This window comes from Sander lucioperca, chromosome 2 (genome assembly GCF_008315115.2).
Source record: "Sander lucioperca isolate FBNREF2018 chromosome 2, SLUC_FBN_1.2, whole genome shotgun sequence".
NCBI lineage: Eukaryota > Metazoa > Chordata > Actinopteri > Perciformes > Percidae > Sander > Sander lucioperca.
Window position 1 is genome coordinate 22,480,866 of NC_050174.1, and position 18,954 is coordinate 22,499,819.

At 44.7% G+C, this 18,954-nt stretch overlaps 1 protein-coding gene across 1 annotated transcript; it reads left to right on the forward strand.

Annotated features, from left to right (window-relative positions):
• The first annotated feature begins 2,200 nt into the window (after positions 1-2,200).
• scaf1 (SR-related CTD-associated factor 1) lies at positions 2,201-18,652 on the forward strand. Its single transcript, XM_031292536.2, has 6 exons — positions 2,201-2,409; positions 8,537-12,065; positions 13,562-13,644; positions 14,856-15,158; positions 16,741-16,869; positions 17,816-18,652. The coding sequence occupies exons 2-6, from the start codon at positions 8,636-8,638 to the stop codon at positions 17,972-17,974; spliced, it is 4,104 nt and encodes a 1,367-aa protein (XP_031148396.2). The 5' UTR covers positions 2,201-2,409; positions 8,537-8,635; the 3' UTR covers positions 17,975-18,652.
• Positions 18,653-18,954: the final 302 nt, after the last annotated feature.

Genomic DNA, 18,954 nt, shown 5'->3' on the forward strand with positions numbered 1-18,954 from the left:
CAGTTGGAGGCTGCTCAGTAACGCTCAGCGCTCACCGGAAAAGTGCTTCTAATATCCCTCACTGGTCTCCGTCTAGAGCAACAGGATCTGTTGGTCCATTCTTATATACAGTCTATGGTTGAGTCCTCTAGGAGGAGTTTTAAGGGCCTAAAATGGCATGTTGTCACATGACCTATGACATCATTGTTGAAGCTAACGATTATTCCTTCGCAATTTACGGTCAGTGGATTAAACCAACCAAATATGAAACCAATCCAATAAACCCTCTAGGGGGGGATCGGAAATATATGCATAATATACGTGAAAAACGCATACATTAAAAATTGCCGACTTCTGGTTGAGTGGAGCCATTGACATATATAAAATGGACCAACAGATCCTGTTGCTCTGGACGGAGACCAGTGAAGGCCATTAGAAGCACTTTTCTGGTGAGCGCTGAGCGTTACTGAGCAGCCTCCAACTGAGAGAGACGACGTAAATGTGACGTGAGCAACGTGTCTGAAAGTTGGAAGTCTTCTGGTAGCTGTGCCAAGAGAAATCTCAATCATTCCGAATATTGCAGAGATGGAGAGCGTAGGTATATGTAAGGAGATAACATGGACACAGGCTAATTATTGCTAACTAAAATGCTAGTTAACATTAGTAATTAAACTTAAATAGCTAATGTAAGTCGAAACTGCCTGCGCGCTTCTCCTGTACTGTACGGTAATTCCTCTACTATGCGACAGTAAGTTGCGTGGTTATGACACAATCGTTAGCCTATTTTTACAAAAATGTCTGCTACGGAGCCATAACGTGAGGTACAAGGTAATGGAGCCTTTTATACATTGTCGTGTTTCTTTAGAAATAAACAATGGACAAATAGAGTCTTTAAACGCTTCAGATGTAAAGTTATTCGCTGTCAAAGTGGCGCCAAAATGAATGGAAGTCAATGGAATGCTAACGGGAGGTGATGGCTTGTTAGAATCAAAATGGCGCCGTAAGAGCTACGCGTTCCGAGGAGAAGCTTACCCCCTTGAGTGGAGCTAATGAACTGATGGTGAACTTTATCCCAACCAACCTTGGCGTGCGTGTGGGGGCCACTGTCATCATAGACCTCAGTATGAAACACAGTACTGCTTTGCATTGCTGTCACCACAACACCATTATCTCGAGAAGCCATTCATCCCTATCTGCTTCCATTTTGATTCATGTAGTCTATATCCACAACGCTCCACTTCTGGGATTGCTCCAATGCCGCCGGAAGTTCTGCTGGATGTCCTTTTCGGCCGGATGTCCGTAATTGTAATTGGTACATAACAAACAAACTTATTAAACATTAAAATGAAATAAACAATAAACATAGAAACAAGTATATATACAAATAGTTGTATAAGATAAAGGAGGCTGAATGGATAGAGTACAGGATATGTGCAATATATATATATATATAATGAATAAGGTGTTTAAGTTAATGTTACTAGTACTTACAGATACCACACACAAATACAAACAGGAAACATATTTGGATCCTCTCTTATTGCTGGATAAAGTTGCCAACACTACTTTCTGCCTCTGTGTCCACTCCTTTACAAGAGTTCCACTGTGGATGAAGTTCCAGAGCTGTTTTCATCATCATTCTGACAATAATGTCTTTATCTTTTCTTTTTTTTCTTTCCTTATGACAGGAGTCTAAGAAGTAACATTTTTGTCCATTTTGTCATTACTGTACAAATATGTGGCTGCATTTTAGAACAGAATTTTTTTTTTATATCATATATCTTTTTATTATCTTTGGATGTTTTCACATTCACAAAAGTAAATTATGTAACAGAAAAGCTGTAGTTAAAGTTTTTTTTTGTATGAAATGCAACAAAACATACAAACTAGTCATCACTTTAATTTACTGAACTGCTGAATCCTTTTTGTAATTATATATTTTTTTCTGATATAATTCATTTACCACTTACCCCCTGGTATATATGCCTAGGTATATCGTTGTCATTGCACTTGTTTTTCAATAAAGACTTAAAAAAAAAAATTATGAAATGGCATGTGGTTCCGCCCAGAGCCCGGTTCCGCCCTACTTTGCCTTACTCTGCTCCTAATTGGCTTTTCCTTTTACTCTTTACCTTAACGGTTAACCAATCTCACGCCTCATGCCTAACCAATTCAACAAACGAAGGCAATAAGTACGCCTACTAGCCAATCATAGGCAGAGTAGGGCGGGTCATGACTTCGCCATCCTAGGAAACGCAAAATTGCGTCCGACAAGTAGGGGAAGGAAGATGGCGGCGATTGATGGACTGGGGCTGCTGTTGTGCTTTTAAAACGAAAAAAAACAAACAGTTGATGATTTCTTTTAACGGTTGATTAAATGTAATGCGAGACGGTGGCTTTGATCTGAGACTGCAGATTATCGGACTACAGGTAAATCATTAGCACACGGTTTCACGGTTAAGCTAGCTAGCTAACTGAGTACCTGCTGCCAACAACAATTGTAACGTTAGCTACGTCCTTTTAATAAATCCAATGTACCGTTATGTATGAACAGCGACACAACCAGATTAGAAATATTATAACACAACGAACAAAGCGTTAGCTACAGAGATGTCCAATTTGACAGCCAGCGGCGTTACGTTAGCATAACTAGCGTCAACAAAAATAAAGCTAACATTGGCTACGAGTGAGCACAGATAACGTTACAGCAAAGTCTGTTAACGCGAAAACTGTACTGTATTTATCTCTTTCCCATCAACAAGAGTTAGAAAATACACGTTTCTCATACAACACATATACACGTAGTCAGTAAACGGTAGTCAGCAAAAAGAGCTTAGCATAAGAATGCATTCCTTTCATTGGATAAACAGCACAGAGAAATGGACTCTAGGTGAGATACTTAGCTAGCTACATGTGTTAATACACCAGTGAGCAGTTTGGCATTAATGTACTGTCCCAAACTGGACTGACTCTTCAACCAGTCATGAACAGCCAAACCAAACCATCCTTGCTCATGTCACTTGTTATAAGTGATTAAATCAAGGCTGGCCTGCTGCTGCTTTCTCTTTCTTTTTGCTGTCTATTACTTTGGGATGGCTCTTTGTTAGCTTTGTTGACAGTGGTCACAGATTGCTGCACACTATAAAAACACAACTTGAATAACTGCAGAGTTACATTCATTCCCTTTTTGACAACAGCAGTATGAGCGAAGACTGTTGACAGAATGATGTCCACCGCTCTGCCCTAGTCAACTTTGGAGAACGGTAGCGGTAGGGCTGGGCGATATATCGATATTTTATCGATATCGTGATATGAGACTAGATATCGTCTTAGATTTTGGATATCGTGATATGACATAAGTGTTGTCTTTTACTGGTTTTAAAGGCTGCATTACAGTAAAGTGATGTACTTTTATGAACTTTCCAGACTGTTGTAACTGTTCTATTATTTGCCTTTTCCCCACTTAGACATTATGTCCACATTACTGATGATTATTTATCTAAAATCTAAGTGTGAAGATATTTAGTTAAAGCACCAATTGTCAACCCTAGAATATCGCAGCAATATCGATATCGAGGTATTTGGTCAAGAATATCATGATATCTGATTTTCTCTATATCACCCAGCCCTAGGTAGCGGAGTTGCAGTTGGGGGGGGGGGAGAAAGCTGCCTGTGAAAACCTAGCATTAGAATGTAAATGTATAGGTTTTATTTCATTCTCTCATTCACAGCACCATTGCTCTCTCTTGCCTGAGACAGTCTGCAGCCTGCAGTTTAGTGTGGCCGCTGTGAATCTCTCTCTCTCTCTCTTTCTCCTTGTCTTTTTTTAAAATGAGTCGACAGCAAAGCCTAAATTGATACTACAGTAGCCTACATCCTTGTTTACGGCTGCACCTGAAATGTATGAAATGACCCCGGGATCAACTCGTGTTGACTGCCTTGGTTTGAAGTGACAAAACAGAGGCTGTACCCGGGTGAGATGTGCTGCGTTCATGCCACCTGGGAATAACAGGGACCGCCCCCGTGATTACGTTGTTTTTCCGACTGCCAGCGTTCACATGGCCGGGATGCGTGTTGTTCTTCTTCTTCTTCTGTTATATTGGCGTTTGGCATAACAACTTGTTGCGTGACTGCCACCAACAGTTGGCTGTAGCCTAGAGTATCAGGTGTGTGAAAACATGGAGGCCACAATAACAAAAGATTTTCTGCTGTTTTTCTTATACGAGCATAGAAACAGCACATCGACAGGTGTTTGTTTGTGTTATCTGCAGGACAACGGACGGGAAAGGACACAGATAAGGTGGTGTTTTTTTTTTGTTTTTTTTTTTTTAATACATGGGCCTATTTATGAATAATGTGAAACATGTGATGTCTGTGTATGTTTCTTGGCAGAGGCATTTGTCCACAATAAACAGTTTGTCATTGAAATATGTTCAGTGAACCAAAGTCGCCTACGTCAAACGTCAGTTGTCAACAATGCGTCGCCAACTGGGAAACTCAGTTAGCAAAATCTAGCCCGAGTTTCCCACCTCCGATTCCCACAGGAAGGGACGTGAATGATGACGTTTTCACTCGGAAAAAAATGTTTTTCCGATGTCCATGAACTCTTTAACCCTTGTGTTGTCCTCCCGTCAACCTTGAAAAAAACATTTTTTTTCGACGCCTTTTTTTTCACAGTTTTTGCTTTTTCCGACGTTTTAACCCTTGTGTTGACTTGGGGTCACATTGACCCGTTTTAAATTTTTGTTTTCTATCAGAAAATATGGGCCGTAGAAATAAGCGCTGAAAATGTGTGGAAGAAAAATTCAAAAATTTAAAGCGTCGGAAAAAGCAAAAACAAACGGCGTCAAAAACGTCGGGGGAAAAAAAAGGTTGACAGGGAGACAGCACAAGGTTTAAATTGTAAAATGTTTCTTCTACACATTTTCAGCGCTTATTTCTACGTCCCATATTCCCTGATATAAAACAAAAATTGAAAACGGGTCAATGTGACCCGAAGTCAACACAAAGGTTAACCCTAGTCTGACCCTGGGCATTGGTGTGAAAGAGGCACCAGCCAGTCAACGCAGGTTGGTCCCTGGTCATCAACATTCAGACACGGCCTTGGTCGCAACCCCGGGGGGGGGTGATGCATACCAATTACTTTACACGTTCTGTTCAACGAACAGATGACCTTCTCCAGTCCAGCTGTACACCACCAGAACTAATGTTTGGTACTTATATCGTCATTGTACAGCATGCTTTCTGCAGTCTGCAGAAACGTGCGCTGCTAGCCATGGCCAGCTTATAGTTTTATTCTCCTCCTCTGCTTTTCATTCATTGCAGGTGCAGCAGTAAACAAGGAACTTACAGAGGGTGGTCTAGACCTACTCTGTGTGTAAAGTGTCTTGAGATAACTCTTGTTAGGATTTGATAAAATACATGAAATTGAATTGAATAGGCTACTTTAGTATCGATTTAGGACGAGGCTTTAAATCCGAATCGGAAAGACGTTCATTGCCACAGTAAGTTGCACGTACGTGGAATTTGCCTTGGTGATTGGTGCATACATACACAAACAAACATATTAAACATTAATAAGGAAATGAACAATAAATACAGAAACAGGAAAAAAAAGATAAATATATACTCTCTTGCTCTTGCCTTCCGGACTCATTAAAAAAAAGAAAAAAAAAAGAGAGATTTGCGCGATACTATACTACTGGGGTTGTGTCCCTACGCAACATGACATCATGACTTCGCGTAAACATACACGCCACTTTCCTAAAGCCAAGTGGCGTTATCTGTATGCATTTTGAGCTGTCCGCGTGTATGTCTACGCTGTATACAGCGGACGGCAGTCTGCAACGTCACAGCGTAAACTCACACGCCACTTGGCGTGTTTTCGCAAGGCTACGGTTGGGTTTAGGAAACGTCACACGCGGGTTGGGTTTAGGAAAGAAGAACCGGTTGGGTTTAGGAAAAGAACAAACGTGGAAAGGAAACGTGACACGCGGGACACGATCCCAGCTCTCCTGGGTGAGAGTCCTGGGTTTGACCCATCTTCCACCCCGACCAACCATCCCTACGCGGATTTTCGCCCTTTCATACTACTCGCTACGGCGTCAATTCACACGCAATCGCAAGGTAATGTAAGTCAATGGAGGCCAAACGGCGTTGATAAATACTCTAAAAAGCGAGTATGCATCCTGATAGCACGCCAATAATGGCATACGAATTGGCGTGTCATACATAAGCCACTTCATGAGATCAGTCTGCCTTACTGGTTTTTAAACTAACTGGTTTCCGTACGTTGTGTTTACCTAAATGAGCAGTTGTGGCCTGCCTCCTTCACCAGTTTCGTCGCACTGTCACAAGCGTATTACTGCAGATTCTCAAGTTGCATCGCATACCTACTGTGATCTATAGGATTGTATAAGTGAGCACTACCTCACAGCCACCTAGGAAAAAATACATTTAAGAAAATATAATTATTGCAGGAACGCGTCGAGACGGATTTGATCGCACTAGAGCAAAAACATATGTGCGTCGAGAGAGAGGCAGTGAGATAATAAAATAAAACTTAGTTTCATACGCTTATGTTCCAACGCTGGTTTTTTTTACAGGCAGCTTTTTGGAACTACAACTCTAGCTACCCCTCGCAAAAGTTGCTAAACATCCAGGCACTTTCAGCGGGCATACCGCTGTTATCAGAAGGAATGAATTGAACCGCTCCGCTCTGCTGTGATTTATTACAGCTGAATGTGAAAACCCAGCCAACAGCACAGTGTAACAAAACCTATGTCGTTGTTTTTTTGTGACGACTGCGCCCTCCCCATAATTTCCAACCAATGACATTATTTGTCCCGCCCCGGTACACGGTGACCCTAGTCGTGTGCAATTCACATTTTTTGGTAAAAACCTTCAAGGACAGAAAGTGCAGTTTAGAAATCACTCTCCCTGCCAGTGTGCAGTGTGTTTTAAAATCAAATACATTGTGTTTACCCAGACATTTAAAAAAAATAACACATTTTATAACTGTAATTGTAATACCGCGAAACCGTGATATTTTTGCCGAAGGTTATCATACCGGTCGAACCTCATACCGGCCCACGCCTAATGCATGATGATGAGCCTAAATTGTACTTGATACGCAGCACCGTGACTCGCCATGAATCATTTGTTCATGAGTTACTAAACATACTTCACCCAATCTCCACTTCTTCTCTTCATCCAGACACTGACGCTGGTTGACTCACACATTCTCTGCTTTTGGCCATTGATTTTGTATTTTTGTAGTCCCCTTTCCTGTAATGGGACACCTCCATATGGTAGAGATAATATAAACTAATACTGGTTTTGTCATACATAATTAAGTTTTAAAACTTTCGTAACGTAACAAAAACATGAACACATTGCGTTAATGCACTTTTATTTTTATAGAAGCCCTTATATTAGTTTCACTTAAGACTTGTGAACAACATACGTACTGAGCAGGGTATGTTATTGGTCAAAAATAAACTAGTCAGCGCTATGTGATGGAAAAATGTATCTTTTGCATTTCTCTACTGACATTTCTTATTTATCTTCATAATAGCTAATGAAATATACAGTGGCTTGCATAAGTTAAAGCATCCTGATAAAGTACCCTTTGGAATTAAAATAGCCCCACATCATCACATCCCCTTCACCATACCTAGAGATTGGCATGGGGTACTTTCCATAAAATCATCTCTCTCTCTAGGCTAACTGAAATAAAACCATGCCAATCTCTAGGTATGGTGAAGGGGATGTGATGATGTGGGGCTATTTTAATTCCAAAGGCCAAGGGAACTTTATCAGGATGCATAGTATCCTGGATCCATGAAATAACTGGCCTTTAAAAATCAAAATCTGCCTGACTCTATGGGAATTTAACATAGGGGTGTACTTACTTATGCCCCCTGTATTTTAAGGAAGAACATTTATTTATTTACGATACATTATTCATTCGCAAAGAAAATTGGTGTCCTTTTAAAGGTTGGATTTTTCCAATTGTTTTTGAATTAAGGCATTAAGATCAATTTACAAAAGATGTTTTTTTTATTCCTCTTTTTAGTCAACTTTAGCATGGGTGTGTAAACTTATGCAAGCCACTGTATGTTGATAACGCTACATTGGTCATGTTGACGTCGACAAATGAGATGTCCCTCATCAAATATCCTCAGTCAGGCTCTATTCTGCCCATTATTGTCCCCTTGTAGACTAATAGTAATCTTAGTGAGAGGATGGAATCATGCAGAAGTGGAATTACTACAGGTTCCTGGCATGGACATCCGTTACTGCTGTGTTGAACATGGGCAACTTATTTCATATGTGCTGTTATTTGACAGAGAGCAGAAGAATGACAATGTTAAATGTTACTTTAGTCTTCCAGATCAATTGTAATTCATCAAATTAACCAGCTTATATCCTTGCAAAATCATTCTCCCACTTTTAAAGTCACAAATGGGCTACTACTGCTCTGTGGTCTCAACATTTCCGGGTAGATTTTCATTGTATGATAAAGACTGCATGTGTCCTCTGTCTTTTCTACTAGGCGTACTCCTGGGTTCCATTTTCCTTTCACCGCCTTGCCCGTCGCTACCAACCTCCAGGACCCGCTGTCTGACTTCTGCACCCCGAGCGTTCCTGGCCCATGGACTTGACTCCGGCATCAGGCTTCAGAAGGAGGCCTGCTGCCTCCTCCTCCCCAAGCGGAGTTAGAGAGATTGCCAGGAGCCCTCCTCCCTGCTCGCCCTCCTTGTCCCTGTCCTCTCCTTCATCTGCTCCGTCATCGCCCCTGTCTACATCCTCCTCCGTCTGCGTCAACCTGTCCGTTGTTCCGAACCATGTGAAAGGTCTGACCCAGGGGACAGAGGTGGCCAGGGTGTCCGCCACTTCTGCCTCTCCAGCAACGCAGTCTCTCTCCACGCCTACGTCCAACGCCACCTCCTCCAAATCCTTTCCTCGCCCCTCAGCGCAGCCACGTGTTGATTGTGAAGAGGAGGGCAGGGAAAGGGAGATGTATGATCCTTTCCATCCAACTGAGGGAGTGAAGGGGGAGGAGGGGGAAGGGGAGAAATATGACCCCTTTGACCCCACTGGTTCCCCAGCATCAGACCCCGATGACGGTAGTGGCAGAGGGAGGGGGGCGAAGAGAAATGCTGAGAGGGGCAATGACGAGGAGAAAGAGGAAGAACCTCCAGACTCCACTGACGCCTTGACTGACTTGCCAAGCCCCTGTCGGGCCACCCAGCTCTCTCTTAGGAGGACAGTGGACTGTAGCAGCACCAAAGCTGGGGGGCAGAGGGACCGGGATGACTCTGATCACTCTGAGATAGAGGAGGGGGAGATAGTCGGGGCTGCTGAAAGAGATGGCGGCAATAAGAGATCTGCCGGAGAAATCCTCTCGCTGAATTCTCCCAGCGTCTCCTTCTTCGGTTCCAAGCCGGAGCGCATCCTGCGGGTGCTGGACGGGGACGGCTTTGTGTCGGTGCGCGCCGAGAGCACCTGGGAGGCGGACAGAGAGCCGGAGGACGAGCCCGTGGTAGGAGTGGAGGATCTGAGGAGGAAGCTGGTCAGCAGACGAAAGGAAAGATACCTCTCCTTTCCTGCTTCTTCCCCCCTCTCTCCTCAGCCGGCGCCCCCTCCCTCCCATCCTCCAGCCTCTGCACCCTCCTCCCCTCCCGCGCCTCCGGCAGAGCAAGGCAGCAAGAGCCGCAGCAAGTCCTCCAAGAGCTCCAAGGACTGCAACCGACAGAAAAGCAAGGATAAGAACGGAGAGAAGGAGGAGAGAAGAAAAAAGAGCAATAAGGACAAAGAGGGAGGTCGGGAGAGGAGCAAAGAAAAGGAGCGAGGGCACAAGGCGGGGAAGGAGGTCAAAGGAAGGCGGAGCAGCAGGAGCAGTAGCCGGAAGAGGAAGAAAAGACAGCACAGCAGCCCCGAGGCTTCAAGATCCTGCAACTCTTCGGGAAGAGGGGGCCACACTAGGCACTCCTTTTCAAGCCTATCTGAAGAACGACACCGGGAGAAAGAGAGAGACAAAGACAGAGAGAGGGATAGAGACAGAGGGAGAGAGAGAGAGAGAGACAGGGACAGAGACAGAGAGCAGAATCGGACCAGTAGCCATAGAAGAGACGAAAGAGACCGAGATTCTAGCTCCAAAAAGGAGGAGCGGGAAAGTAAGGGAAGCCAACATTCAAGCAGCAGAGAGCGGGGCGTTTCAAAGAGGTCCAAAAGAAGCCGGGAGAAGCGGGAAGGGGACCGAGACAGGCAGCGCGGGAGGGAACTGCGTTGGGACGGCCGCCCCGTTGTCCCGCCATCCATCCAAGACCTCAACGGGTCTGACCTCTTTGCCATCAAGAGAACCATCACGGTCACCACCACCACGACCACCACCACTGTCCCCGGCTCCCCGAGACTCACCCCCACCTCTCCCTGTCGGCCCGCACAGGACTCAGACAAGCCCCACAAGAGGAAGAAGAAGAGGAAATGGCACTCGGCTGGAGAGATGGAGGACCAGGGAAGTTGTCGCAGCCAATCGCAGTCGCTCTCGCCACCAAGGTATCACAGCTACGAATCGGACCGCTATTCCGACAAGTTGGAGATCGACGTGTTGTCTTTGGACGGGGAGGCTTTGGACTCGGACTACCCCTCTTTGGAGGATACGCCCCCTGCTGCCCTGCCCCCGGAACCACCCGCGCCCAGCCCCAAAACGAAAACTACCCCCAAGGCTGGACGACATCACCCGAAAAAGAAATCTGACTCACTGAAGAAGATTGGCCAATCTGAATCCTCGTCCTCCTCCTCCTCCAATAGAACCAAAAGCAAATGCCTCTCCTCACTGACCGTAACTTCCGGCTCCGCCTCATCTGGCCTCCCCTCAGCAAAGCGAGCCAGGAAATTGGGAAAGGACAAAGACCGGGACAAAGGCAGCAGGAAGGATTTGGGTCACTCTAGCAAATCCAAGAAAGAGAGCAGCGGCAGTCGGAAAGGCAAGCTTCAGTCGAAGGTGTCCGTGCTGGTGCGCGAGGGCGTGAGCAGCACCACGGGGGCTTCCGTTGGCTCTGGAAAGCTGGGCATGGACCTCCTAGGGCCAGGAGGTACAGGCGGGGGCGCTGGGGGCTCTGTGGTCGGTGGCTCAATTGCGGTAGTCTTCTGCAGGGACAATGAGAGCAGGTCTCCATTCCTCAAGCCTTGCTCGGAGCCGCTGTCACTGGGCAACCGCAGTAAAGACCTGAGCAGCATGGGAAAGCGGAGCAGCCTGGCTGCGCCGCCGTCCTCCTTAACCCGTCCCGCAGGGCTGAAATCCAAGAAAACCAAACCAAGCTCCATCACGTCCACCTCCTCCTCTGCCTCCTCGCCCTCGTCATCTCTGGCGACCAAGCGCCGCCGCCGCCTGGCCAAGAAGACCAGAGAAAAAGGCGGAGCCGTAGGGTTGGCGGCCGGAGAAGGCACCCAAACAAAAGCCCCGTCTGAGGGCTGGGGGGCAGGCTCCTTAGATTCTCAGTCAGCCATGGGAGATGGGAGCAAGTCAGTCAGTCCACACACTAGCCAAGCTGGCCCTGCGCCCTGTTCGTCCTCCTCTTCTTCTTCCTCCTCCTCCTCCACCAGTGTGCTCCCCCCCTCCTCCTCCCCGCCCCACACGCCTCCACCCTCTATGGCTCCTTTGCGGGACACCAGGGAGTCTTCGCCAGACTCTCAGACTGTGGACAGTAGCTGTAAGACTCCGGACCCTTCTTTCCTAGCCGAGGACTGTCCCACCAGCCCCACGCTCCCGGCGTCCAGTCCGTCCGGTCTGTCCACCCCCCACGGAGCTGGCCTGGGCATTGCCTTGTCCACCCCCACCGCCAAGCTCCCTCCTCCAGATGATGCCCCCAAATCCCTGGCCTCGCCTCCTTGCTCATCCTCTTCGGCAGGCTGTGGTCTCTCGTCCCTCTCTCTGCCTCTGTCGTCGTCGGACCCCTCCTCCTCTGTGTCCTCCTCGTCTGCCAGTAAGCCTCCTCCTCCTCCCCCCCCAGCAGCGCCTGCCCTCCCCTGGAGTCTGCAGACCGGAGTGGACTGCACCACTGGAGGAGTCCTAGCGTGTGAGTTCCCTGCATAGATGCACAGAAGTCTGTCATGTTATCACGAAACATTCACACACACCGTAAAGGGGCTTACAAAGGACTACACTAAAGTTAGATTTTTTTTTTTTAAATTAAAATAGCCCCACATCATCACATCCCCTTCACCATACCTAGAGATTGGCATGGGGTACTTTCCATAAAATCATCTCTCAATGCAAATCAAACCAGCTATTAGGCTAACTGAAATAAAACCATGCCAATCTCTAGGTATGGTGAAGGGGATGTGATGATGTGGGGCTATTTTAATTCCAAAGGCCAAGGGAACTTTATCAGGATGCATAGTATCCTGGATCCATGAAATAACTGGCCTTTAAAAATAAATATCTGCCTGCCTCTATGGGAATTTAACATAGGGGTGTACTTACTTATGCCCCCTGTATTTTAAGGAAGAACATTTATTTATTTACGATACATTATTCATTCACAAAGAAAATTGGTGTCCTTAAAAGTCGGATTTTTCCTCATTTTTTTAAATTAAGGCATTAAGATCAATTTCATTTTATTCATGTTTTTAGTCAACTTTTAACATGGGTTCATAAACTTATGAGTGCCACTGTATATATGAACAGAAATCAACTGTCGACAGTGTGGAGAGTTCTATTTCATTTTTCCTGACCGCCACAGATGGTGGAAATGCAGGTATAACATATTGCCTCTGGTCATCAAAAATTCCCAGAACTGTAGTTCCATACATGACTCTTGTCATGCTACTAGTTGCTCTTTAACAAGTTGCTGTGAGCTAGAGAAAAGACCCAGACCTGCATTTGTATCCATCTGAGCATGACCAGTGTCTGTCTCCATCTGCACTGAAAGTGCTGTTCTGTTCACACCTCAGAACTATGGAGGTAGATGTTACCACATATTGGCAAAACACTTAACATGGTTGTTGTCAACTCACTTAAAATAGACTTTCTTATAGTATGTAAAATATTACATCCAATACCTGTATCTGCGAAGCCTCCGATACTGCCTAAAATGCTGGTATCGGTGAGTACTGGAGTTTATGCACCGATCTGATACCACGTAATTTAGCCCAGAAGAAAATCTACTTTAAAGTAGTTAATGTTCTTTTTCCGTTATGACTACTGTCAAACTAGATAATAAAAGAAAGTTCTGCGGCGTCTATTGTTTGTGTTTGTTCATGTTTCACAAAAAGTTTAAGCCGAGCCAGGCCGACACAATGATATAAATCATATCCTATCCATACAGGGATAGTAGTAAACAGCTGTTAAAACATAATAACATATATGACATACTGGTATCAGATCGGTACTCGGTATCGGCCGATACGCAAGTTCAGGTATATGAATCTGCATCGGGAAGCAAAAAAATGGTATCGGGCCATCTCTAGTTGCCTTGTCATTCACGTGATGTTCATCAACGAATGTATAACTTTCTAGATATATACGTGTGCTTCTCCTGAAATAATGGCGTTATATCATTCTTCCTCTCAGTGACTGCTCTGCTCTTCAAAATGGAGGAGGCCAATCTCGCCAGCCGAGCCAAAGCACAAGAGTTCATCCAAGCAACCAGCCAGGTCAGAGCGCCACGCTGTCTAAAGGGACAGTTCAACCCCAAATCAAAAATACGTATTTTTCCTCTAACCCTGTAATGCAGTTTATCAGTCTAGATAGCTTTGGTGTGAGTTGCCCAGTGTTGGAGATATCAGCCCTAGAGATGTCTGTAGGGCTGCAACAACTGGTCAATTAAAACCGATTTATAAAAATAGTTACCAACGAATGTCATGATCGATTAGTTGGGGTCATGGACGTGGTATTTCTGCCCGTTATGTCTGTTTGTAAATTAACCTGTGTTTGCGTTTGTCTGTCAAAATGGACACAAATCTGCCTTAGACGGCAGATAAAGCTAACGCTAATTAGCTGAAAATAGTTCGGAGAGACACTAGGGTGTAACGTAACATTAGAGAACATACAGAGTTTACAGTCTAAAGTGAATTCTTTATTTCTTCACAATAGATATCTGAGCAATATTGAACAAATGCATATAGACCGTTTTACTGGCATTGCTAGGCAAAACATTTGGTCCATTTTTACTTCCCAGCTAAAAATAAAAATCATCAGTAATGTTCCTTTTTCGGCAACAGTTGGCTTTATTTGCAACTAAACTTCTGAGGATGTCAACATTAGATCTTAACGTTAGTCTTTGGATCTGAATAAAATCTGTTTTACTGCCGTGAGTCCGTTCAGCTTTACAGATTATCACACATAACGTTACGTTGCTAATGAACTATTCCAGGTACATAACACATTTTGCAACGTGCATCTCACATCACATTTTCACTCACTATGACCACTACTACTGTCATTACTAAACATTGTGCCAAAATATGAACAATAACGTTGCCGTCAGTGGGCTTATTTGTAAGCTAACCACTAAACCGCTAAAATCCAGCAAATAGACGGCACCTTAGGATAACGTTACGTTAACGGGTGATTTAACGTCACCGCTCATTTTACATACAGTTTAGCGATAAAACAAAATGCTGAGGGAACATTACTGTGTTTCCATGTTGGTTTTGAGCGTTTTTTTTTCTTCTTTAAACCCCGTTTCCATTTTGTTTGTTTTTTTCTGATTTATCGCCTTTTAAAAAAAAAAAAATGAATACACATATATGAATAGTCGCAGCAAGCATAGGTACAGTCAGATATGTGGAGTACTTCCATTTCAGCCTGTTAACCCTTAAATCTGTTGACTGTGCTATCACTTTGTCTCATGTCTCTCATGCAGATCCTCTCCCAGGCCAATCAGAGCCAGTCCCAGCAGCTGGCTCCTCCTTCCTCAGCCTCTTCCTCCCAGATCCCGCCCCCTCCCTCTCTGCCTCCGCCTCCTGGTATGAGCCCAGCCCAGTTCATCCTCCACAGCTCCCTCCCATTAGTTGGCTGCACCAAAACTCCCCCCTCTCTCCTGCACCCCTCTAAAGGTGTTGGATGTGCACAGACCCCTCCCTCCATTATGCCTGTGGGGCTTTCAGGAGTTACTGGGAGCTCTGGTGACACTGGATGGGACAACGAGAGCAAAGACCCTGACAAGGTAAATTTGAGGTTCATGCACAGATCAGGACTGTTTGTCTAAAATGTGTCCTTTTTATTTCATTTCATATTTTAAAGGTGAAATAAGTAATACTGGCTGCTAGTGTTTAAAATAGTTACTGCAGTGCAAATTCAAAATACTGGAGAGAGTCGTCGTCGTCCCCCTCTGCCCCCTCCTGCCCAGACTCCAAGTTCACGGAGGTTGCCAGGTTGAGACCACAGCATCCACAACAATGTTGCTAGATGCTTGTCTCACATAGCCAGACGTTACTTCACAGCACAGTGGAGTAGCTAACGTTAGATGCTGGCTATGTTGACAGTCATAAAAGCCCGTGCTCACGTGGAGCTCTGTACCAGACTGACAGACACACCTTTTCGGCTAAGAATTGCTGTAGGAACCGCTAAAAACGCAACAACGTCGCTGTCCTCTCCACCTGACGGATAAACACAGTTCCTCGGCTTAGAATTACGGTGAGAACCGCTAAACATAGCACTACCTTGCCGACTGAACACACTTTATTGGCTTAGAATTACAGCAACAATTGCTAAACACACTGCAAACTCACGGTCCTCTCTTCCCGATTTACAGCCCCCCTCTCTTGGCTTCAAATAACTCACCGTTGTCGGCTACGGCCGCTGAACAGGCTACACGTTGTAAACAGCCGCGGCCCGCTTGCCTGGTCCTCCGGTAACGTTAGCAGTTAGCAGGGTTAGCATGACGGTGTTAGCCAGGACCAGTCGGGATCACTTTACTGGCTGTGTCGCAATTTGTTTTTGCGAGTAACCTACTCTGGTACTCTAGCTATATAATTTAATTTGAGCACACGAATGTTGAAATGACATAAAATGCCCGTCCCTTGTAGCCGTGATAAATTAGCCTGAAGCTAATGCTTACCTGTTCAGGAGGAAATTGGCCAACTCGCTGTCCTTTTGGGCTCTAAGCTGTCTCCATCTTTCAAATACATCTCCAACATTTACCCAGGTTGTTACGTCTCTGGTCACGCAACTGTTAGAAACATGCCGTTTTATTTTTAGGTCCGGTAGAATCAATCTCCGTTGATCCTGTTTGTTTGCTGCTTTCATGGCTGTACTAACGTTACAGCTGCAGCGCGCTGGGTCTACGTTTTTACAGGTATATCTGGCAACCGGCCTGGCTGTCAAACTGGGCAGTTGATACCAACACACAGGCCAAAACACAAACGGACGTCACGGGACGGACATTTCAAAAGTAGAAAATACTGGCATTAGCATTGTTGTCAGACAAGATAGTATTTCAACGTATTTTCAACATGTTTCCTTAATATCTGATGACGCATTGGGATCATTTTTGGATTTATTATAGTAAATATATTACATATTAGACCTTTAAATAAAGGCCTCGCTGTCACTTTAATACAGGTAAATTAATTTACACTATTGTGATGTGTTTAAGTATTACTGTATTATCTTGTTTTAATCTTGTATAGCACTTTAACTGTGTAAAAGCACTATACACATAAAGTGTTGTATTATTATTATTATTATTATTATTATTATTATTATCGTATCATTAATTTAACATGTCTGTTACCTGAATTGCCCAGTACCTGAAGAAGCTGCACACCCAGGAGCGGGCGGTGGAGGAGGTGAAGCTCGCCATCAAACCGTACTATCAACGCAAAGACATCAACAAGGACGACTACAAAGACATCCTCAGGAAGGCAGTGCATAAGGTCAGCCTCAGCGCACGTAGCAGAGCAAAACACTCGCACACTCAGTGCACATCTTACTTAAAGCCGCAGTAGGTAGTTTATTTTTGGCGTCATTGCGCATGAAAATCATAATAACCTTTCAGCATATTGTAATTCCAGTGTTCTGAGAAAAAACTAGACTTGTGCACCTCCTCTTGGCTCTGCTTTCAGGCTTTAGAAACTCGAGCTGTCACGGGAAACTCTGGCCAATCACAGGTCATTTCAGAGAGAGCGAGAGATCCTATTGGCTGTTCAGTGAACGCAGAAGCTTGTGCCAGTTCCTTCGGTGAAATTTCCGTTTAGCATAGCCAAAGGCTGCAGCTAATTCAAAGCTAAACTATTTTATCAGCGATTTTATTGTAATCTATATACAGTACATAGAGGAAAGAAACTGTGTAAAAATGTAGTCCAGTTTATCGTTCAGCATGAATACCAGCTTGTTTGTGGCGTTTAGGTTTCCTCTCACGCAGCCTCCAGTGTCTCCGCGTTCCGATGGTAACGACAGTGCGAGAGGAAACGTAAAGGCAGCAGACGAGTCGGTAGTTCAGCCTTCTGCCAACACTGGCTCACGGCTGCGGCTAATTCAAGTTCCTGTTTCTGGAGCTAACTAGAGCCTTGAATCCCAGTATGTCATCTCAAAGGGCTTTACACAGAAAACAGGACGCTCATTCTCATAGAGTAGCCGCTATATAACATCATCTGGGTGAAATGAATGATTAGTACTCAAATGTTACTGTATGAAGCCTGTGCTTGTAGTTCACAATACTATTATAATATAATTACTACATGGAGTTTGAGCAATGCTTTCAAACTGGCTGATAAAGCAGCAGTGGTATCTATTCCTACAATGAAATGACATCCAACCATATATACTCAATGTCTTTGGATTGAAACAAGGCTATTAAATCCCACTGTGTCCATGTCTCAGATCTGCCATAGCCGCACTGGGGAAATCAACCCGGTCAAAGTCAGCAACCTTGTGAAGCTGTACGTCCAGCGCTACAAATACTTCCGGAAACACGGACGCAAAATGGATGACGAAGAGAGGGATGACAGGGAGCAAGAAGCGCTGCATTCCTCCGCCTGAGAGGAAGACCACCTTCTGCTCAACATCTGAGCCATCCACTGATTGTTTTTGTCTCATTTTTTTTATTGTTTTCATAGCCCGCCTTATCTATGCTTTTATTTGATCTTATGGAACCCTCTCCCTTTATCTCTTTGATTTCCCTGTAAATATGTCTCACATAGAAGATGTATCATGTATACAATGTTCAGGAAGTGGATGCTATCATGCACACCTGTGTGATCTAATATAGTCCAGTACACCTACCCTGCAATAAATACTGCCTTTGGAAAGCTTAGAGTTTTTAGATTTTGTTGACTGTCCGTTCAAAGCTCCGCAACGGGGGGCACTGATTGCAGGGTTTTTAATTGTGTCTCTAGCATCGGATTAGGTGTTCATGCTACTTTTGTCTACCCCATCACTGTGTATCAAAACCCAAGCCGAGGGGAGACGTCAGACCCAGTTACAAACGCCAAAATATGCTAACAATAGCGTAAGGACACTACAGGCCATGTCCCTCCCTCCCTCCCCATGTCTCTCTGTCTTTGCAGACACAACGATCTTTCAAATACATTGACACATCTCACTTCTTTTGATTCTGCTGTCTGTTTTTGTGTGCATGTGTATCTGAGGTTGAGAATGTTGCTAAATCTCTTTATAAAATGACTTGACCAACAAAATATAAATGTTGCTTGAAAACCAGTATGCAATAGAATGAGCTTATTTAGTCCGTTTTCTGTATTTGCATAAGAAAGAAAGAAATCTATTAGTCACATATACAATCATACGCAGTACAATGTGCAGTGAAATTTCTTCTCTGCATTTTTAACCCATCTTAACTAATTGGAAGCAATAAGCAGCCATAGTCCGGCGCCCGGGGACCGACTCCAGTTGTAATGCCAGTACCTAAGTCAAGGGCGATGGCAGGAGTTACCTAGCACGCATGTCTTCATGGTGGGAGGAAACCACGCAAACAAGGGGAGAACATGGAAGCTCCAGACCGA